At 40.2% G+C, this 23,306-nt stretch overlaps 1 protein-coding gene across 1 annotated transcript; it reads right to left on the bottom strand.

Moving 5' to 3' along the window:
• Positions 1-360: 360 nt before the first annotated feature.
• Positions 361-3,662, bottom strand: LOC145785441 (uncharacterized). The gene is made up of 3 exons (XM_082597098.1): positions 3,488-3,662; positions 2,292-2,585; positions 361-2,129 (listed from the first exon to the last, which is right to left on the bottom strand). Exons 1-3 carry the CDS (start codon positions 3,533-3,535, stop codon positions 687-689), a joined length of 1,785 nt encoding a protein of 594 aa, XP_082453224.1. The 5' UTR covers positions 3,536-3,662; the 3' UTR covers positions 361-686.
• Positions 3,663-23,306: the final 19,644 nt, after the last annotated feature.

Here is a 23,306-nt window from a genome sequence, read left to right as displayed (position 1 = left end):
TAACGAGGGGGAGTGTGCCACCATCCTGCAATGCGGACTATTAGCTGCTCAGTTGGTCCGCATTGCAGGATGGTGGCACATACACATATTGATTTCACCAACTCACGTTAGAAACGTGGTTGAAAAACTCTTGGATATTTTGTGTCTTAAAATATCCGAATTAAATTCACTTCGAGTAGTCTTCGTGAAAGCGATGAAAGTTTTACCTACAAACTGAATCCGAGTGGGAAGTTACTGGCAACCTCATCTGAGATGACTTCGCAAAAGCCTGTTTGCTAGCTCGCTCTCTAACCAATCACATGCTTTGGTTCCTTCGACCTTGAGCTACCTGTCTGACCGGCCGAAAATTCCTGACACAAGTTCGATGAATAACGAAAGTGAAATTTAATTTCTCAGTTTGGCGTTTTAAACAGCAAACACTGTGTGACATAACTTTAAAAGAAGGGTCTTAGTAACATCCAATGTGACGTTGAGGAAATGCACATTGTGCACCAATTATCACGTTGATTCAACGCTAAAACAACATACAAAAAATTGCAAAAGAATGAACAAAATCTTCGATATTTGAGAGGAAGTAGTTTGACTGCAAACACAAAGAATGCACAACTGGAATATAAAAACTCATAAGAATCAGCGAGTTATTGCTAAGGTACGCGGCGACGTCACATATGTCAAAGCGATTGTATTTACGGTTTGGGAACGGTCAATACTATCGGGCTGAAACTGGCGGCGGCAGGGATACCAACATATTGCAACACCGTTCCAGCAGGTGGAGACCGGTGCTCGGTCTTTGGCGCAATTTTCACTTGGGTTCTGACACCGTTCGCTACACAATTGTTCGTGTGGACTGGGTTGGACGAAACAACATGTTCGCCATTAAGTGGCGCTGAAGCATCGCACTGACCGGAAGCAGCGAACTTGTTGATTTCCTTCTGCCAGTTCGGGATCTTTCGGTTCCCATTATGACGCTTCATGTGCTTCGTGAGGTGGTCGCTCCTCATGAACCTGCGCTCGCACACAGGACACGCGAACCTCTTTTCTCCTGTGTGTGTGCGTCTGTGACGCGACAATTCGTCCGATCGCGCGAAGCACTTGCCGCATCCCTCCCACTGGCACTCGAACGGCTTCTCACCGGTGTGGGTGCGCAAGTGCGCCTTCAAGTGGCTGCTCTTGAAGTAAGTTTTTCCGCAGTTTTCGTAGTGACATACGTGCGAGCGCCTTCTACCGGTATCAACAGGTGCCTTGGTTGGAGCGCTGACATCTGAAAGATTCACAGGCACAAGTAAAGAAGCATTGGTGGGGAAGGCTTGTGGGAAGTGCAGTGGAGCTTCCGGCACTGCTTTCGGACTGGGAGGAGGAGAGATGGTAGGAATATCAACCCTGTTTACCATTGTACCGGAATTGGAACGTGGTGCTGATGACGAAGTGTTCACCATTAGCAGCACGGCGCTCTGAGCTTGTTGTATTGCTTGAACATCGCCAAGGATCATTATAGGCATGGTCTGGATGTTCTTATTGCCAGGTATGGGAAGGAATTGCGAGTGGCTACTGGCAACCATTCTCACAGGTTGGATGTTAGACGCTTCCAACTCGGTCGGTTGCAAAATTGAAGGTAGGGAGGGTTGTGCAAGAACTCGAGGACGAATTGGTACCAGTGACGTGGTATTCGTACAAATACCTTGATCCTGACGATGTAGGTTGTCATGCCTGACAACCACCGGCGCGCTTTCCGATGACTCTTTCTTGGGCTCAAGAGTATCGTCTGAAGGTTCGCTTTGCACAGGGGAGGCAGCTGGCGTGAGATATATGGGTGTGTCGAGGGTGGGGCTGGTTGCATTGGAGCGAGCAGTGTCTGAGCTAACAGGAGAGTTCGAACGACTGACAGAAAAGTTTGGAATGTACCAAGGACTCGAAGGAAAGGATTCTTTGACTTGTGTGGCGTTGTCAGGACAACCCGAGTCGTGCCTGCACCTCTTGGCCTCGTTGTATTGGTCTCCACTGTGCGACCCTGTCACCACAGTCAGGGCGCGTTTGTTAGACATGGTCGTCATTGGTCGGACATTAGTGAGGTGTGTCACAGCCTGTTGCGTATCGACACTAGGCGGGGGGGTGTATGGGGGCGTGATCACCTGAAATGAAATAAAAGCCAATGTAAACACAAAGTATCAATTATCAGGCGATGACAATAACGCTCAGCCATTTCACGAAAAGAAATACAACATGAATACAACAGGGCAATGCAAAAATATTGCTCGAGATCAAAAACATTATTTAGAAACTTTTGTAATTACCGTGGATTTTCGCTCTTGATTATTTGCAGCTTCGGCTTGCTTTAAGGTACCTTCTTCGCCGAAATAGGTTTTTCTGTACTGTTTGGAACGAAGCCGGGGAGGCAGAACAGGCTTCCTAGGTCGCGTGGTAGCGCCACAGAGCTGGTGCATCGACAATAATGTGTCCGCGGCTTCGCAGTCACTGCAACCCCCACAAGAGGCGCTGCTGTGTCGGGACCTCGATTCTCCATCAGAAGTGTCACCACGATGACATTGATGAATAAACTCCATGGTAGATGACTGATGATGTTGCATCTAAAAAAATAATAATCGATAGTTGAAATGAAAGACGTCGAGAACAACAGTTTCAAAATTTATTGTTAATAATTCTTCAATGCAATATGGATCAAAAAAAATGCGCAACTCGTGCAAGGACAATTCACAATGATGTCATTTTGGCAATGACGACAGCAGCAACGCCCACATTAGTTGCTGGCTGATCAAACTGTGCATTCGCATTGCACGCACTTGATGCGGGCATATCCATTGAATGCATGCGCATATCATGCCGCCGCTGCATGATCAACCAACAAAGCAAATATTTCGAGTGAACTCAAGTAGCTTGACGTCACAATAAAGAAACAAGAGGTGAAGGATGAGGAGCCTTGGTGATAGTTCATTCAGCGACAAATTACATAAGAGAATCGCAACCGTTCATTGGTCGATTAACTTTAAACTTGTCCCCACCCCAATGATCCCCAGAGTGGACATACCGTTTCATTGCAAAAGTGAAACATGACATCAATCTCATACAGAGCCAAATGTGCAATTCTATCCGACCAAGTAACATATCACCAAAACATTAAAATCAATTTTCAAATCTAGGTTAAGAATTTGTCGACAAAACACTATAGATAAAATACAACTTTTTTGTATTGAATACGAAAACAATATTGGATAAGTATTAGTGTTGACTTAACACGGAAAAATCTCAAATTTTCAATGAAAAGGCGCAATTGAAAACACTCGCATATCGTCAGGGAACTTACTTGTATGAACAATCGTGAAAGCAATGTTATAGTGCAAATTAAATCTCGGGTAAAAGACCATCGTGTGACTTAGGTACCTCAATCACCCTAGCTTAAAATGGAGTTTGCTTTTACAATATGGTGTTCAATAAGTTTAGTCAAATAACAACAAATTATGCAGCAACTTACCTCAAAATTATCAGTAGAATTAGTTGGCGATCCTGGCAAAGATCTCATTATTCACTACTGTTATATTCTTGGTGTTCTAAGAAACAAATTATTCACTTTCCACAATAAAACTAACAAACTGCATAAACTAAGTACGGTAACTATCCTGGATGAAGTCAAACGGATAATGTTGGTCGCCCAGCCTCCAACAACAACATTGCTTCGGTGTAGTATGGGCGGGTGCCAAACCAGCCAATCACATTCCTCGCTGAAGCTACGTCATTACATAATTGCGGTGACCATGCGGCTAGTGCGTGTTTTAAAGAGATGGAACGCGTGGGAGCCGGCGTGATCGCAGAATGGTCCACGTGCTGATGCAACAGAGACCTGTCGCTGTTCAAGAAACATGTGTTGCGCAATCAACAGAACTATTCCACCATCTTTCGAAAATTGAAGCAGTGTTTGTGAAGCACCAATCCTTCTTTAACATGGTGGATTTGTCCAATGCCAGTTTCCACAATCCTAAATTAAATGTCCGTCAAAACTCGCACAACTCAAGTGATCAATGGGTTTACTTCTGAATACATAGGCCAATTGCTACATTATTTCTTACTTTCTTAAAGGAACACACAAAAATGTTTAGCAGTTAAATCAGGGATGGGAAACCTACTTGCTATGGTGGTCGCACAAACATTGAAATACTGTACTGCATGATTGCACTGTCCACAAAATTTTCGACTTTGAAAAAGTACGATATGACGAGCTTCATAAAAATTGGCAGCCGGTACACAAAAACTGGCAAAAACTACTCTCAAGTCTCAGTTCAGTTCGTTTTACATTATATATTTCGTCTTTTTAATCGGCTTATAAGCCTACTGTATTTCACGCCAAGTGAGGTGGCCGAAATTTAACGAGAGGAGCGATATCTGCTGAAACCGGTTCTTGTAGTTGGATTTCCACATTTTCTTTCAGAAAATTGAGATTGTCCAGTTATTATTAGGCAATAATGGCTATGTGTCCCGCATAAGTAAAGCATTTGACTTGTTCCACCAGGATTCCTTCAATGGTAGGCTTTGGTAGCCTATTAGTATTAGTTAACCTTAGTGTATTGTAAACAAAAAAATTATTGTTTATCGTTTTGTATCAAGCTGGAGTCAGAGTTGACCTTTTTATAACGACTCCGACCACACCAAATTCTTTGCGACTTCAGACACACCAAATTTCCTTCGATTCCACGACTCCGACTCCACAGCCCAGACTAAAAGCAGGCCCGTAATTGCCGGGGGGGGGGGGGGGGCTTGGGGAGGCCAAGCTCAAAGTAAGAGATACTTATTGTAGACTGAGCTAAAACGTTCACTTCAATTCTTCTCTTTATAAAATCACTCAACAACAATTATTTTGCGTAGCCCTCCCCTTTTAAAGTAGATTAAGTTTGTTTCATGTCACTTTGTACAATTATCTTGCTTGTAATTTTGTAGTTGTTATGTACTGGTAGGGTAATAGTTATAGGGTTATTCCAGACAGATTGCACGATAATGATTTTTAAATTTGGGTGAGTTTTTTTGGCAAGGCATCTCAGGTAAAAGCAATTACAATGGAGTAAGATGCTGGTTTTGGAAATATTGTCCATGAATATCTCTTAAAAACAAATCCAACAACATTGGTATTGGTATCAGCTTGGATAACTGTTAGTGTTTTTTGACGTTTACCGTACTGCCGAATATTACACCCCAAAGGGGATAAATTGGTTTGGTGGAGACCTGTACCAGACAAAGTCACGAGGGTCATTCCTGACAAAGTGTGTGTTAAAAATATTGCATCTATTCTATTCTGCAATCATTTTGGCTGGAATTACCCCAATCATTCGAAATTACTGCTATCTAGCACCTTGTGACTTTATAACATATGCCCGAAAAACCGCAAATTAGACTCATTGCAACTACAAATGTTATGTGCATAGCCTTTTACCTCGCAACAGCTTTTGAGCACCCCAAAGCTAAAATGTATAATTACGGGCCTGCCAGTAGCGTAGCTAGGGAATGTGCCGCCCTTTCAACAAAAAGCATGTGAAAATGAAATTTTTTTAATTGACCTAAAGTGGAATTATTGTATGTTTTGAACCAGTAGCGTAGCCAGTAATTTTAAAAGGGGGGGGGTTTAAGGGCCGGCGGGCGAAGCCCGACGGCGTCCTCGCCAAAGACGACACCAAGCGGCGGGGGGTCCGGGGGGCCTCCCCCAGAAAATTTTGAAAAATTGCTTTGGATTTGGTGCATTCTGAGAGCATTTTCAACAAAAATGTGGGTATAAATCTCCTAGTATAAATATTCCTGTAACATGGTGCTATCCGGTGGCATAGCAAAAGGATAAGATCATGTTTTCTTGGGAATTTTTCGGTAACTTAATAAAGCTAAGTCTCTATGTTTTTTTGTTGCCAATTCCTGGCTGAGATATTTGAATGTTTGGTATTGGCAAAACTCGCTCTTTTAATGGAGTTTCGTTTAAAATTAGGCAAACTTTGTTTTAGAGACATAGAGACTGAAAGTATCATTCTCAATATCGTGACGTCACATGCGTGCCAAAGGGGGGGTTGTAACTCCCAAACCCCTCCTCCCCCTTGGCTACGCCACTGTTTTGAACGTTGCCATTCTGTTTGCTTTTATTTTCCGTGTAATTTTGCATTATCAACAAAAAAAAACGTCCTGTCTGAAAGTGCCGCCCCCCAGACGTGCCGCCCGGAGCGGTCCGCCCCCCCTAGCTACGCCACTGGGGCCTGCTAAAAGAACATTCGTTCAAATTAGTCTACTGTCAACGGTCATTGTGACCAAATAGCAATCAGTTCGAGCTTCGTTTACTCTAAAAAATCCGCTTTAGTGGTATCGCTTATTTCAGAATAAACAACTTGATGCGAGAATGTGGATGATTGAGGCTTTGTTCGGTAACACAGCTTCGGATTGCCAGTTTTTTACTTTTTAGTTTATTGTACGGTATAAAGCCTCCTCAATTTAGTAGGCTTTGAATCACTTGTATTTTTGGGTTAACAAATAGTAGAACAACAAAGTCAGGCTTTTCGAAAATATTTTGTTTCGATCTTCGATATCAGTTTGTTTCTTTGGCTTTATTTTCAGGTTTGGTGGCCGTGCTTAACTATATTTATTGATGCATATACCGCAATATTAGATCCTTTCATGCACGTCTTAAACCATTAAGGTTTTGCCACCTTTTCCTTTTGTTAGTTTTGTTACTGTATTTCTTTTTCACAATATCATTTCTTTTGCATTCTGACAAATAAAAATAAATTGAATTGAATTGTTTGGTTTCGTAATAGGTGTCTTAATTAAAAGTTTGGTTTTGTTTAAAATCGACTCGAAACGCACAAGGAGCTTTCCGAATGCAATTAGCACATTAGAATTTGAAATAAATTTAGTCTAAGTGCCAATTTCTACTCCATCATCATCAGTAGGCTACGTCTTGACTCAAACCTCTGCTGTTTTGTTCCTGTGGTTGCGTTGTGACGTGTGTTGTGCAGCGTCATCTAAAAAATTTGATGTGATCACAGACTTCCCTGCCCCTGTGAAACGTTTGATTTTGTTGATACGAGGTACACGTTTAAAATTGGGGCCCCATACTAAAAGCTCGAAAGGTCCATTAACGCGATATCCGCTTGTGAGATTTTGTTTTATCTGAGAGGAAAAGGCGTCGTGATCAATGCAAACAAGCGATTGGCAACATGAATAAATTTGAACGTGTTCCAAGATTTCCTCAAAAGTAATTTTTGGGGTTGGGCTGGTTTTGGATGAACATTTAAAAAAATTACCCCCGTGCATCCAAAGCCTTGAATCTCAGACAGTTCTTTTTATTTGTCGATGCCAATTGTATCATATTGTCATTGTGTGATAGCAAGCTACTACAAGAGCGGAAATTTTCAGAAACGTACAAAAACTATTCAACGCTAAAAGTAATGAATTAACTCCCATAAAGCGTTGACTGTCAGCCATCACTATACAGTGCCGTGTGTTAGACTTGTATGGCCTGAAGAGCCAGAGTGAGAGTCCTGTTGGTCCCTTAGTAACCCATAATGCACCAATGTTTATCCTCTAGTCACGTTTGATGGGTGGCCGGTCGATTGGTCGAAAGACATTTGGTCGACAGTCAATTGGTCGACAGACATTTGTGTTCCAGACGGTTGTTCGCCTGGTCAAACGTCATGTAGAAACCGTTCGGGTCTACTGAATATTACGTCATGGAAATTCCTAAAACATGAGCCAAAATTGCACCATCGTCCGTAAGACCTGTGTCAAACCTGTTGAAACCGGTTTAAACATGAAATGTTGCGTCGCGCTACTGCTGGCGTGCCTTTGAGTTATCACAAATTTTTCTGATTCATTCTCGAAGTTGTTTGTTGGAAGTCGGTCGCACATTTAACTGGTTTATTTGGTGCTTGCTAGCTGGACAAATTCTCCGTCTTTTATCCAAGTAATCTGTATCGTAGTGACAGTTTTAGAGGTGTAGGCATTGCATCTCCATTTCGATAGCCGCGGGCTAATTTTACAGGAATACACTTATTGAATAGACGTTTCAAGAAGTGTTTCTTTTTCGGTCACTATATGCAGACAAACGGATCCGGGAACTTTATGTTACAATTTTCCCACAAAGAGATTATGGTTTACCGCTGTGACCAATTTGGTCGACAGGACGTTTGGTCGACAGACAATTGGTCGACAGACATTTGGTCGACAAGACATTTGGTCGACAAGACATTTGGTCGACAGACATTTGGTCGACAAGACATTTGGTCGACAGACATTTGGTCGACAAGACGTTTGGTCGACAGGACATTTGGGTTAGAGTTAGGGTTAGGTTAGGGTTAGGGTTAAGGTTAGGGTTAGGGTTAGGTTAGGTTAGGTTAGGTTAGGTTAGGGTTAGGGTTAGGGTTAGGATTAGGGTTAGGTTAGGGTTAGGTTAGGGTTAGGTTAGGGTTAGTTAACCCTAAAATGAATCGTTCTGTCGACTAAATGTCATGTCGACCAAATGTCCTGTCGACCAAATGTCTGTCGACCAAACGTCCTGTCGACCAAATGTCTGTCGACCAAATGTCCTGTCGACCAAATGTCTGTCGACCAAACGTCCTGTCGACCAAATGTCTGTCGACCAAATGTCCTGTCGACCAAATGTCTTGTCGACCAATTGTCTGCCGACCAAACGTCCTGTCGACCAAATGTCTGTCGACCAAATGACTGTCGACCAAATGTCTTTCGACCAATTGACCGGGTACCCGTTTGATGACCCACCTTGACAACAACATAGATGGGTCGTGCTCAGGATTACACTTGGTGGTTGAAGATTTAGATTAAGTCATTTAGTGGATGAGAAGACAAGGAAGTCAATCTTCGTGTCCACATGTCATTGTGCCTAAGTGCCTGATCAAAGACACAGCCCTCAATGAGAGTCGAACCGACGGTACCAAAAGCCGTGTACAAAGGAAGACACTCCACCACTTGATCACGCAGTTGAAACATTGGATATCATAGTCCTGCGTTTGTGAATTGCTTCTTTCAAAACGCTTCAGCTACTTAAAGTCTAAAAATTATCTTTCAGGTTTACCACAAAACTGCAAAGTCAAACTCAATATAAAAAAAATATCCAGTTGTTTTCACTAATTGATCCCAACACACAATCCATTGGCTACTGTGCATGGATCTAACAATGCGATCTGAAGTTAGTTCAGTTGGTTAGCTTGTGACATCGTGAACGAAAAAACTTCAAGATCAAGCGGCGCTGGTTCGACTCTCGGGGTGCGCGTTTGAGCAATGTATTTCAGGACTACAATCGAAAAACTTCACTCTGTCAATCTCGGTACCGACCCTGAGCAGTGCCGGTCTTAGCGTATTTCGGGCCCTGTGCAGAATATGCTTTGCGGGCCCCAATGACAATGATCCAATTCAGTAGCGTAGCTAGGTATTTTAAAAAGGTAGGGGGGTTTGACGGCTCCCGGGCGAAGCTTAACGGCGGGTTCGCCGAAGGCGACACCCAGCGGCGGGGGTCTGCGGGGCCTCCCTCAGAAAATTTTGAAAATGTACTATGAATTTGGGGCATTCTGAGAGCTTGTTTAACAAAAATTTGGGTATGAATATTACTGAAAAATGGTGCTGTCCGGTGGCATAGCAAAAGGATAAGATCATGTTTTCTTGGAAATGACAAAAATTACTGCATTTTCTGAGTAAATTGCGGCCCCCCTAATTTGCGGGCCCAGTGCGATCGCACGGATTGCACACTCCAAAGACCGGCACTGCCCTGAGTCAAAAGCCTCTACAACTACAAGTATGCGAAACTACCAGGAATAACTGATCAAGGCTTTGTCAGTCCGAGGATAAAGATTCAAAAACAACCAGGTGGCCTCAAACGCAAGGACAAGCCAATGATTTAGAAACTTTAAAAGAACAATCAACATAGCTTATTTTGAGTTTACCGCCCCTAAAATACTATCAACTCAGTGGTTTTGAAACCGTACAGGGGAAAGAAAGAAGTGGAAATAATGGAATGGTATTGGAATATCAGGATAAACCCTCACTACTATTCACATAACAGAGATGCCTGAAAGTGGAATTGGGGTGTGAGGCAAATAGATAAAATTGATTTTTGAGTGGAAACGTTCATTTCTAGACTACGATTAAGAAAAAGAACTGGAATAATTTATCGAAAAGTAGTCATGCAGAAGCTATACTCAAGAGAACTTACACTCGAAAGATATAAAAAATTCGTTTCTTGGTATTTGCCAGAAATTTGACTTTCGTGACTATATGTTGCGCGTGCAAAGAGCGTGAACAGCGCATGGTTTTGTTTTCGTATTAGTCAATTTCTGCAAGCAGAGAGAACACATTCGCGTCTACCAACGTGAATTTTTTAGCGTGGCATCTAAAGCTTTTGATTGATATTCCAATTGCTTGGCAGCCCGTAAGTTCAGGACCACTGTACCGTTACACTGGATTTCATTTTCCATCACACGACGACAACTGAAAAACTCCTCTGGCTTAACTTTTTTAACGTGGGATAACTTGCTAAACTATGGAGCACGTTTTTTCACATTTTTTTTACGTTTTTTTCAAGTGCTCTTGTTTAAAATAAAAAATATTTCACCAATGGAAAAAAATGGTTACAGCATTTACTTTAAATAAACGGAAATGTTCGCCAAACCAGGCAATCCTTGCGCCATTGACCCTGGGCATCGACGTTTGTTATTGATTTCTTAACCAAAGCCACGCCCCCAAACGCATCATGGTGTCATCACATTCCACGTGCTTAGCATGCGTGAAACATGCATCAAACACGCACCCAGTGCGTGCTTGTTTTCGTAAGTTTCCACCAAGACTGCTCGATTAGCCCTACTGTACATGAAAAGTACAATTTTGCTACAGACTTGGTTATGTTGGAAGTGGTTGATTGGTTTTGAATCTTTAAGATATTAGCATCTTCGACTTGTATGCTGGACGCTTGAGCCACAGCAGCCACGAACATTGCTCTTTGCCGATAGCTCAATCCAAGTCGATCAGATGTTAAAGCTGTAGGCGACACAATATCCATTTTCTTTCTCTTCTATTTGAAAGAGAAAGAAAAATTTCCAGTTGTCACTATCACTTTCTGTTTCTTCATCTGTACTTAAATCCAACTTCATTGTTTTGAAATTGTCAGCAACATCCTCTTTGTGTTTCCTTTCACAAGCTGCACTGCGTCGTTTTTCTCTAGCTAAGTCCCTTATCTTCTGCATAGCATCTCTGCTCAATGCGCAACCTACTTGATCTCGCTGGAGCTGAATTTTCAGATGTTCCAGATCTGTCTCCCAGTCAATGATACGAGAATGCATGAGAACTGACCGCGAGGTAGTCTTACATATATTCAGACGATCCTTGAGCTTTTCTTCCATATCACGCAAACGTTTTTTTAAATGAGTCACTATTATTCCTCTCAGGCCTGGAATCAAGTTCTAGTTGATACCAAGTTTTATACAAATTCTTCACATGCCGGTCTATATTCGCATTTTAACAATAACCTTATTGTATCTCGTTTTTCTTACCAAATACCAAACCCACGCCAAAATAATGTTTCCATACCTGGCAAATTTCCTCCCTTGCTATCACGATGGATTGGTTGATCGTTTCTGTGACTTTCGTCTCTGAGGAACAACAGCTTAGCTAGAACGTCAGAGCTTTTAAGAAGCTTAGAAACACCTAGTCTTAGCTATAGTGTTCCCAATGAAGAAGTACTTTCTTTTTGGTCTTTGTGCCAATGGCCGGTGTGCTTCACTGGCCTTCTCATTCAGTGGCATAACTGATCTGAATCTTGTAACTTGCGTAGGATCACTAGCTACTCTTCGAGTCACTGTAGCTTGTGATGATCTTCGTCGTGTAGAAGTAAGGCATTTACCCAGTTGGGAGAGTTTACTTCTGTTTTTCGAACCTTTTGGTCTGCCGGGCCCGTGGGGTACTCTGTTGCCGTCCATTAGTTAGTAAGTAGGTAGCCTATATAGGTTAGTAACTAAGTAGGCTACAGGCTATTAGTAGGTTTTCATCGGATCTGAAGTACACGAGAAAGTACATGTTCAACGTCCCCTCATACTGGTTGATATAATCACACCGACTAGAAAAATTTACGCATACATCATTACATGCATTTCAAGGTTAAAATGACAACAAGATGCTCTTTTCACGTAAATCTGCCGTCCAAAACAGTGTGGTCACATCTATTATGTCAAAATTCATATTGCAAAATAATTGTTGCCGTAGAGCGATTTTGACTTCAAATTTAAGTTCTGCGACCCCAAAAAACCCGTAATCGACATATTACATGATCACATTGCGCCAGTTTAGGGCTGTAGATTTTCATGATATCTTATCTGGCCGCCATTTTTTCAAAATGTTGGCAGAACCACAGTTTTGGCGGGAAAATTCTGAAACTCCACCAAAATACTTTTTAACAAAAGTGGAAACCCGTAATACATAGCCGCACTAATTTCTAAAAGCTTTTTGCAAAATGGTAGCCTACACCCTAATACAGAGTTGCCAAATAATCCTACAGGAATTCGGACAGTTTTAGTTTGAAATTTGGACATTTTAGGACGAATAATGCAAAATGCTTTATTTATTGTCTAGCACAGTGGTTCTTAAACTAGGAGGCGCTCCCCCCTTGGGGGGCGTGTGAGGTTCGTAAGGGAGGCGCAAGAAATTGAAAAATTTTGCATGAATTATGACTAAACATGTCTTCACAACTACGCTGGACGTCGGTTGTTGAAGATTAAACTTTGTGTTACAACAGTACCAGTGTTTGCAGAGCGTGTTGTTGTCACATCTCGCATTCCTTGTAGTGGTGTTTTAGACTTTGCTAAATGTTTCTGCGACACCTTAACTCTTGTAACACAACGGTTTTCTGGCACAGCAGCCTCGAGCTCTAATTGCAATAATAATGACAACGACTGACTGACAAGTGACAGCAGCTAGAAGTGCAGCAGTAGGCTATTCCCAACCCTACAACAGTACCATGCGTAAACTTGTACCGGCCATTTCTTCAGTGTTAAACTACGAAGCTACGTATTCCACTGTCCCTTTACGAAGCCTTGCTAAACATACTTCAAAATTTCAACTATGCGAAATCATTAGGCCTTTATTCTCAATTATTGCAAGGCAACACATAACTTACTTTCCATTGCAGATTTGCAGCTTTGCCAAATTTTATACAAACCACTTGAAAAGATAACTGGCCTGTTGCAGAGCAAGTCTTATACCATCAGCGACATGATGGAACTGGTTGAAAACTCAAAAGTTAATTACGAGAGTCTTAGAAATGAAGAACAACTTATGCAGTTATACAATGAATCTCAGCAGCAAGTAGATAGCTTAGGCTTAGCTGAAGTCCAGATTTCAAGAAAGCGCTGTGAGCAAAGTGTTTCCCATGACCTCGCTTCTCATTACAGAAGGTAGTTCTACGCATCTATTGACAGCAAGGTGCAAGGCCTCACCCACCGCTTCAATGGCGAAGTAATTAAAACTCACTAAAAGCATAAAGAAGTTTTAGTATCTGGCACCGTCAACGACAGTGCTGTTAGAGCGTCGGAACGATAAGCTATGGCTTCGACATGAAAATTTTAGGCCAAGATTTAAGCCACTTCCATTAGAAATTTGGGCCGATCAAGTATGTGTGCGATGTTTGAAACAATTTAATGGGACTTAGGCCTATTATTGTCAAAGAGTTTTATGCTAGTGTGGAAAAACTTGTAAAATTGCTGTTGGTCAATGGCCCATCTTCTGCAGAAGCTGAAAGATAGTTTAGCTCGCTACGCAACTTAAAAACATGGCTCCGAAGCACAATGACTGCTTCAAGACTCAATTTCATTGTCATGTGCCATGCCCATCAAGTGTATTTGGATGAAATCTGCAAAGAATTTGTTTTCAACAATGCACAAAGATTTAACGTCTTTGGCGACTTCTGACTAGAGATGTAAAAAAACGTTTTTTTTTGTTTTTAAAAAAAACGAGCTCGTTTTTTTTTGTTTTTTATCGTTTTTTTGTTTTTTATTCGTTTTTTTGTTTTTTTTGTTTTTTTTACCTATTTTGACATTAAATGTCACAATATGCAGCAATTAGGGTAAACTCATTGCAATAGCGTCTCTTTCAACAAAGAAGCAGTCTCATAACTCGTATAACTTACTTTAAATCAGACTATATGTCTGGTATAGGCCTATTTTTTCATTGCAATTTTGTAGATCCCAAGTCTCAACACACGAGCCATAAAGATTTCTCACTGTCTCAAATAGTAGTAACAGTGTCCTATGGTTGGCACATATCAAGTATTGTCTGTAATTTGGTCGAGCCAGTTGTTAAATGCAGTACCACACTCGTGTACAGTTTCGAAGCCACCTGGGATTTTGGTTAATGGGCATGTTAAGACTAGGTGGTCAGTGTCCTGTTTTTCTACTTAACAAAGGCACTTTTGACCAGCACTCCACACCTTTTCCAGTACAACGCCAAGAGGTTGTTCCAGTTGATGTGCATTTGGTGCAAACTTGATGAAAATCACACAAGCGGTTTTCGAGTTATAAGTGAAGTAACCTTAGCCACTAGGTGGCTTCATAGATAAGGAGCAATAGAAAAATGGCAATATCTCAAGAACCGCTCAACATATTTGGATAATTTTTACCTCTACCCCATGTTTTCTGGGGTGGGCTATCTGTTTATGAACATTAAAACAAGTTTTGGCGACTACTTTTTCAGATAAAAAGAAATTAACCTCTTGTCGTTACGCACCAATAAAACCATGATGCGTAACTTTAAAAAAAATTTTTTTTTTTAATCGGGTAGAGGAAAGATTGATGAAAAGTTTGGCAAAAGCAGTGTTGTGCTAAAACCCCAACTTTTAGCCCAAATCACATTTAAATGTAGTGAAAGATGGAAGCATTTTGATGTTTTTTATTTTCCCTGAAGAGGTTCAATACTCCTTTGTGATGTCATAGTCATGTTTGTTTTCCCTTAATCACACCATTGTGCTGTCATAGTCATTTTTAAAAGAAGTATGGTTGCACTTATCCATCCAAATTGAACTACTGTAGTTTTCAGGACTTTGAGACTTTATCACTTTTCTGTTTTTGCCAAACTTTTTATCAATCTTTTCTCTGCCCAATAGAAAAAAAATTAAAGTTACGCATTATGGTTTTATTGGTGCGTAACGACAAAAGGTCAATTCTCCTTTTTACTCCAGCGTAGTTCCCAAATAAAATAAGTTTTCATCTTTGATGTTTGTTTTGTATCTTTATCCTGCATTGCGGTAGCCTAATATGGGTAAAACTTTATTCTTGTCAGGAAAAGCATTATAAAGCATTTATTCACCATGTGAACACTGAGCAGTGCTGAAAAACTTCACTTTAAAGGGAAATTTTCTTCATTCATGGTTGGTAGTTACTAGCAGTAGTTAACATGGGTGGTGGGCATTTGAAAGGAACATTAACCTAAACCTTTTCTGACAAATTCACTTACTTTTGACAGCTAAAAATATCAGTGATAAGATCTCTTGCATTATGTCACAAATGATCTGCAGGAAGCATGAATAACAAAGTGTCTAAGACCTTACAACACACGAAAAGAATACTTCTGTTTCAACATTTATAAAGCATATACATCGTTGTTAAGCTATCAGTTAAAAAAGATGTTTAAACAAGCTATTGGCAATAGCTTGCATTAGTAAATTACCACAAACAAGATAATGTGTGTTCTGAATACTGCCATCTTGTTTTTGCCAAAATTTCGTCAACCCATTGAGTGTGTACAAAAATAACCAGTAGGCCTACCGGTATACTAACATCGTAGGCTACCTTCCATAAAGGGCACTTCCATAAAAGGAAAAAGAAATTAACTCATCTACATTATGTCATGTATCAAATTGCATTAATTCAATGTTTGTCAGGTCTACTGCCACAAACATGCCTGAGAATGAAAAAGAAAGTGAAACAACGTAGGCTATAGGGCTATGCAAAAAACATATGCTGCTGCCAAGCACACACACTTTGGAATTTCAGCACACCAATAAAACCAATTTTACTAGTTTAATGTTTTTCAAGAGCACTATAATGAAACTAAGCTGCAAATTGTAAAAAATTTGCAACTTTTCCAGAAAAATATGAAAAAAAACAAAAAAAAACAAAAAACGCGTGTTTTTTTGGCCCAAGTTTTTTTTGAAAAAAAATACGTTTTTTTTAAAAAAAAACGGTTCGTTTTTTTTGCATTTACAACTCTACTTCTGACTGTTCTGCTTAGAATAGAAGCGAGTGCACACAGTGTTTTGCTTGAGTTGAGGTGTTCGTTTATAATGTTATTTCTTTGTAGTTTTTGGCACAAGGTATTACCTGGGTGTTATGGCATTTTTTGTTCAGTGTTATTTCTTACACGGCGCAGATGATAGGCCTTCCTGTAGTATCAATCAAGATGTCTCCTTATTTCAGTTCTTGTAAAAGTTAAATGAATTTTAGCTTTTATTTTTTCTGAGTTGAATGTAGGCCTAGACCCTAGATGCTGAAACGTTTCATTTCACTGTAGATGTTGGCACAGGTTGTCGTGCTGTATTTATGCTATTGTAAATTAAGTTATAGATTATTATAGCTTTGACCTTAACGCTTTTGACCTTTTAAATATAACCTTTTAGCGTCTGAATTTCAAAATTTGGAGGACTTGAGCCAAGGAAGAATACAGAGAGGGATTTTGTGTACGTCCCCCTTCCAGGCAAAATTGTCTCAAAACCTCAAAAAATGTGGCAAATGTTAAAAAGCTTTTGCTCGTGATTTCAGATTTGTTGAAATAATTTTTCGATTTTAAATCGTGCTGAAAGGCAAAAATTGTGCGCCTTCGGCGCGAAACATGGCGCCTAAGACGCTGTATAAGAAACTGAAACTTTCAGTAATGCGAACGGGGTCTGGGGAGCGACCTTACAGAAGTATATGTGATTGTGATGCGATAATCCAATAAGCCCCTGTCGATGTCAAAACATCGTTCCCGCCCCTGCTTAAATTACCCCCCCACTCTCAGGAAGTGTCCGGAGCCCCTGGCTGCAGGGCTAGTTGAGGCAGTGACTCAACTCACCCTACCTCAAGTTGCAGGCTGCTGAAATCTTACTTCTGAATTTGAATTGCTAAACGTGCATTATTAAATCAGTTACTTGGACAAAATGAGCTATTATTTGATTAAAATTATCCATTAGGCCTACTTTTCTATTTAGTTTTACACCCTCAGGCTCACACATCTCATTAATTACAGCCTTTGGACAGGGCTGTGTGCCTGTGTATGGCTCGTTTAAGGCCTACTACAACAGAGCATTGAGTTCCTGGCAAATAAATAATCCTGGAAAGGTTTGTAGTATATATGATGTGTCTGGCATTACAAACCAAGCCTATGAAAATGCTTTTTCCCACAAAAATATTGCTGCCGGTTTTGAGACAACAGGGATATATCCTGTGTAGCCTACAGAGACATTTTCACTGACATAGATTTTGCTCCATCAGAAATGACCAACCGACCTTTAGAGTTAGGGAACGTTCAAATATTACGTAACGCTTTTTTTCCGAATTTTTGACCCCCCCCTCCCCCATGTAACGCCAACGTAACGCTTTTTTCAATCCCCCCTCCCCCATGTAACGCTTTTTCACTACGAATTCAGCACAAAAAACTACCATTCCGTACTCGAAAGCGTTACGTAACGTTTTGCTTGAACCCCTCCCCCCCGATGTGACGCTAACGTAACGCTTTGCATAAACCCCCCCCTCCCCCTCGAAGGCGTTACGTAATATTTGAACGTTCCCTTACGTGTTGGGATTCAAGCTGAAAACTGTGCTTCAGAAATCAATGAACACACGGATCAGTTGTCCATAACCTTCGAAACACCCAACATTAGTGCTGCACATCAAGCTTGTTCCAACGTAACTTCTTCGGAATTCAGCTAGTTCAGAGACCACTTATGTGTCTCCAATGGAAATACTTCCAATTTTGCCAAATTTGGTTCGCGAAGCAATACAATGTGGCCCGCGGGAAAAGCATGAAAAGTATTAGATTTCACGTCACTTATTTCGATAGAATGTGTGAAATTTGGGTCTAGGCGGTATGAAGACTTTTTTTAGAGAAATGGCATGAAGTAGGGCGAAATCGAGAAAAATTAGGGCCTGGTTGCAGTAAAGATCTATTTTTTTTTTCTTAGAGAAACGACATAAAGTCGGATAAAATAACCGAGGAAAATTTGGGTCTGGTTGCAGTGAAGACTCTTTTTTCAGAGAAAGACTGTTGAAACGGGCGAATTCGGGGCCATGTAGCCCGCCTGGTATTGCTAATAGTTTTTGTGGCCCACAGCACAAAATAGGTTATTCCCCACTCCTGAATACAATAAACGTTCATTGATGGTATAGATCAGAGGTGCCAGATGGGGGCGGTGCCCAATATAGACCCAAAAAGTTATGCATCTCATGAATGCCATTGCGCCTCAACTAACCCCACCCACTGACTTAACTAACCCTGCCTGCGGGGTTGGTTGAGTCAAACGGTACTCTATGTTTGAGGTAATAAAAATGGCAATTAAACACGAGATAGCATTTTGATAAATGGGTAGTAGCAAGCATACTTCATTACCTTTGTTTCACTTAGAGTTTCATAGGTGTATCTACAATAGGTAAAAAATTATAAGGAAAAATCTGAAACATGACTCAACTAACCCCACCTTCCCCTACAGTAGGCTAAAGTACATGGCGAGGAGACATAAAAAAACAGCAACAAGCTTTTTGGCATTATGATGCTGTGCGTGTACCGTGACGAGATACCATTCTGACGAGTTAGTCTAGTCGCTCTAGCGAATGTACGCATTGACGTCACTGGGAAAGCACAACTAACCATACCATAACCATAACACATCTGATTGGCTAAGCAGCTGGTGACGTTTTGCAAAACGAGTGAGGATTGGATAAAACGAAGGCGTTTTTTGACATTTTTTGAACCTGGGAAAGCAACTTTGATAGTTGATTTCCCTGGAGCTTCAGTGGTTGTTTCTGACAGAAGAGTTTGCGTCAATTGGCATTTATAGGCAAGACATGCGGTTTGGTGAGGACTTAGACTACTCACAAGCGTTACGAGTAATTCTAGTCACGAATACAGTAATTTTCAAGTTAAAATAAACGTGATAAAAATAATAAGAAGTTAAACCTAGAATTCAGTCATTATATTTTGCGTAGTTTTTGCTAAGGTAAGCACTGCTTTCCTTGCTTTCCCTCACCGATCGTCACTGCAAATTTTATTACACTACGCATCCTAATCGGATTATTTAAGTAAATCATAAGATTCGATGAAAAGTTTAATAACGAAGTTTTGTTTTGGAATTTTATCCTTTTTTGTCTGAATTGGGATTTGGTAACATCCGCGTTTTGTCGTTTGTACCTTTTTCTAGGCCTCTGCTATATTTGATATATATTGTTTTTCGTTCTGATGGTCAGAAGTGAAAGCAAATTGAACAAATACAAATAAATACAGAATAATTTTTCTCCTGGTTATTTCCTTATTGTTTTCTTTTGTAGTCATGCTTGATTGCGTGATTTTTGTCTTCTGTTATTTGCTCTCTACTGCTAGTTATGGTGAAAATTCAGTTCAGTTCAGTTGTTTTTTTATTTCTGACCATCATATCAAAAAAACAATACAAGTCAACATAGCAAAGGTCGAGAAAAAGGTAGAAGCGACAAAACGCGAATGTTAACACGTGCTTGTGACCGAAGTAAGTTATTAAGTTGAGAAATTTGACACGGTCGCAACACCTTCAGAAAAATTTAAGATATAAAGGGAAAATAAAAAAAAAAAACTGTTACAAAAAAAATAAAATAAACAACATAATATATTTAGTAGGGTGTGACAGCCGCCCCATGATTTTTGAAACTTGGTTTCACAGAGCCTACCTTTTTTTTGGTGGTGAGGTTTTACCTGTATAAGATTCCTGTAAAGTTTCAAAAAAATTGGTCAAGGTTTAGAGGTGGCCCGTGGCCACTAAAGTTTTTGGGGGGTGCGCGATGCATTTTTAGGGGTGTTTTTGCTATATCTCAGCTCATAGACATGATAGAAGGTCATGTTATAGCTCAATCGATGCAGAATAAGCAAGTTTATATCAGACTTGTAAACAAATGTTCAGTTTAAAATGTGTAGTTTTCGAGTTATTTGAGAAAACCCCGTTTTTTGCATATTCGTGAGAAAAATGTTCTTAGCACATTTTCTTCTTGGGTTAAAACACATGGAAAATCAATGAAATGATGAATTCACATGTTTACTTAATGTTAAACGAAATCACAAAGTACATTTGAGAACTAGGAACAGCGATGATAAAAATCACAATGTAAGAAACCAACACCGAGATGGATGTAAGTTTTGTTTACGCTGATTGGGCATAGAATTTCTGCTGTTCTGAACTACTTGAAGAAGATTTTTAAATGAAACTTCTGTCTTGTGTCAATTAAGTCTTGGCACAGTTTGACACCCCTTTCTGCTGCATCATTAACAACACAAAGATTTAAAACCCGTTTCTTTGCTTCACAGTAGCTGCCGTTCTGGCACTAATCGACAACACCAACACTTAAAAAGGTCGTGTCAATCCTCAAGATTCTGAAGAAGCTCCAAGAATATTCTCCAACAAAGGAGCTCAAGTCATCTGTTGGTTTTGTAGGAACGGAAGGAAAGGAGGGTTTGCCAAAATCACTTCCTTCTCTTTTCAAAGAATGTCCAGGATCTTCGAAGCTTGTCAGCTTTTGAACAATTTTTTGCTTTGTCCCATCAGACAGACTGCTATCGAAAGGGTAAGGGGTATAAGTTCTTCACTAAGATACCACATGTGCCCCTTTAGAGCTTTAAGAGCTGCTTTGGCCCTACTGCTTTTGATTTCTTCATACTCAAGGAGGTTGTTGATAAGTTCTAGGTCGTTGCAAGGAGCAGAAGTTGACACAGAAGCAGTTAGCCACCATGACACATAGGAATATACAAGCTGAACAAATTTTTGGATTTTCTTTAACTGTTGCTTTGAACATATAAAACCTGCAGGAAGATCTCTAGTAATAACTTTAGTCAGAAGAACGATCTTGATGCATTATAAAATCTTGGCCATCCATCTGGCTTTGTGACAACTGACAAGCACCCGGACGTAGAAAACCTCCAAAGATCTCAGTCAGCTCCTTCACCAAGATACAAAAGCACTAGTTTGACTAGCTCCTCATAATCACCCCTCACAAATCTCTGGCCTAAGGCTTCATAGCAGATCTTCACAATCATCTCCTTCTTGATCCTCATATCTGCTGGCAAAGGTGCAGGGATGTCTAGGTCTGCATGGCAACATTTATGGCTAATTGACTCAAAGTTCTCCCTAAACCTGTGAGAATATAAACACATTTCACACTACTAAAATTCTTTGTTGCTGTAAATCGTCCATCCTGTGCTTAGTTTCTATTAGGAAGCCTAATCACTTCCTCTGCCATCTTATGAGATTGCAAGTGAGGTATTCTTGCATATGCGTAAAAGGGTAGTACTGCTTTAACAGCTTCGTTAGCAGCGTTTCTCAAGGTATTTGTTGGTGTGGAATGATGCAAGAAAGAACAGCAGGACCTGACGACAAGTAGGTAGTCGTGAACCAGTAATGACTTTATCTTCTTCACCAGGAATTGTGTCAAGCAAATAATACCTTGGATCTTTAAACTATGACATAGCATGTAATATAAATTAGCACTTACCACCATAAAAATTGCCTAAATAGTAAACACAATGTTAGTGTTCAGTTTCTATGCTTCTAACAAAGCAAAACATGAGGTAACTTAGGTTTAAACTGTGAAGAGTTACAGCTTCTGTACTTCTCCAGGTGTTCCTAGGAAGAAAAAAAGTGAAAAAGATAAAACATTCAATTCATATGTAAAATTTTTCACAAAATTTTTACAAAAAACGGGGTTTTCTCAAATAACTCGCAAACTACACATTTTAGGCAAATATTTTCTTCACAAGTCTAATACAAATTTGCTTATTCTGCATCGATTGAGCTATAGCACGACCTTCCATCATGTTTAGGAGCCGAGATATAGCAAAAACACCCCTAAAAATGCATCACGCACCCCCCAAAACTTTAGTGGCCACGGGCCACCTCTAAACCTTGACCAATTTTTTTGAAACTTTACAGGAATCTTATACAGGTAAAACCTCACCACCAAAAAAAAGGTAGGCAAATTCTGAAAAGGTCGGGGCGGCTGTCACACCCTAATATTTAGGCTATAGCTTTATTAGCCCACATAGCTTTAGCTGATATATTTAAGATTTGTATGGACAATTGCTATGAAGATCGGCCATGGTGCGTTATCAAGAGTGCTGATGGTCGTGAGGGGAACACGTCTTGATGCGTTTAGCTCAGTGGTTCTCAAACTGGGGTCCGCGGTCCTTTTGGGGTTCGCGAGACAATTTTCTGGGACCGCAAAGCACCTTTTAAAAAAATTAACACGATGCTGAAGAAAAAAATTTTGTGGAAAGTAAAAATTTTCAGGCAACTTATTTTTCAAACCAAACTTAAAAGATATATTTTAGTAAGCTGGCTTGGCATCCCATCACACAGTTTTTTAAGCCGGGCTTTTCGTTTCATTGTGATAGCCTTTGTTTTGTTTCTATCGCCTTTGTGACATCAAGGAGTGCATAGTTGTGACGTACACCTACAACACTCGTGTTTACCAGATCAAGAACAGAATTACGAAATACACTTGACTAAAAAGGAGGTAGGCGAAGTTGATGAAGGCTGGTTATTTTTACTGATGCTTTGAATTGAATGCTTTTCCAAACTTTTAGCTTGTTTAGCCTTTGTCAAATTAGCTAAAAATTAATAACTTTTTAACTTTAGGCTACTAATTGAATTTTGCTACTAATTGAGTACAAAAAATGAAAATGGCTCAGCCTCGAAAAAAATTAAGATTCAATGATTCCTATGTTCAATTTGGTTTCACTGTGATAGCCTACATTTCGGAGAAGAAAAGCCGCAGTGCCTACTATGCTGTTAAGTTTCAGCAAGTTCTGCTCTAAAACTAGCAAGCTGAAAAACATTTGGTGACACTTCATACAGATTTTCAAAACAAAGATGCAGATTTTTTTGAACGACAAGCTAATAGTTTAGTTAGGTCAAAATTTGATAGTAGCCTACAGCTACAGGTGATCAATGGAAGGAAAATACTGCAAGGTTAAGGGTTTCCTACGAAGTTGCAAGAAAAATAGCTAGCCTATCGCTAAGAAGCCTCACACCACCGCAGAACAACTGATCTTGCCTTGTTGCCAAGTTA

The sequence above is a fragment of the Aplidium turbinatum genome, chromosome 16, assembly GCF_918807975.1.
Source record: "Aplidium turbinatum chromosome 16, kaAplTurb1.1, whole genome shotgun sequence".
Classification (NCBI taxonomy): domain Eukaryota; kingdom Metazoa; phylum Chordata; class Ascidiacea; order Aplousobranchia; family Polyclinidae; genus Aplidium; species Aplidium turbinatum.
The sequence above is the reverse complement of the archived record's forward strand: the minus strand, read 5'-3'. Positions and strand labels throughout refer to the sequence as shown.

Excerpts from the sequence above, each read along its gene's own strand:
- LOC145785441 (XM_082597098.1), bottom strand. The coding sequence starts at position 3,535 with ATGAGATCTTTGCCAGGATCGCCAACTAATTCTACTGATAATTTTGAG. Across the intron at positions 2,586-3,487 it reads ATTCTACTGATAATTTTGAG|ATGCAACATCATCAGTCATC; the intron begins GTAAGTTGCTGC and ends TTATTTTTTTAG. Across the intron at positions 2,130-2,291 it reads ATCAAGAGCGAAAATCCACG|GTGATCACGCCCCCATACAC; the intron begins GTAATTACAAAA and ends ATTTCATTTCAG.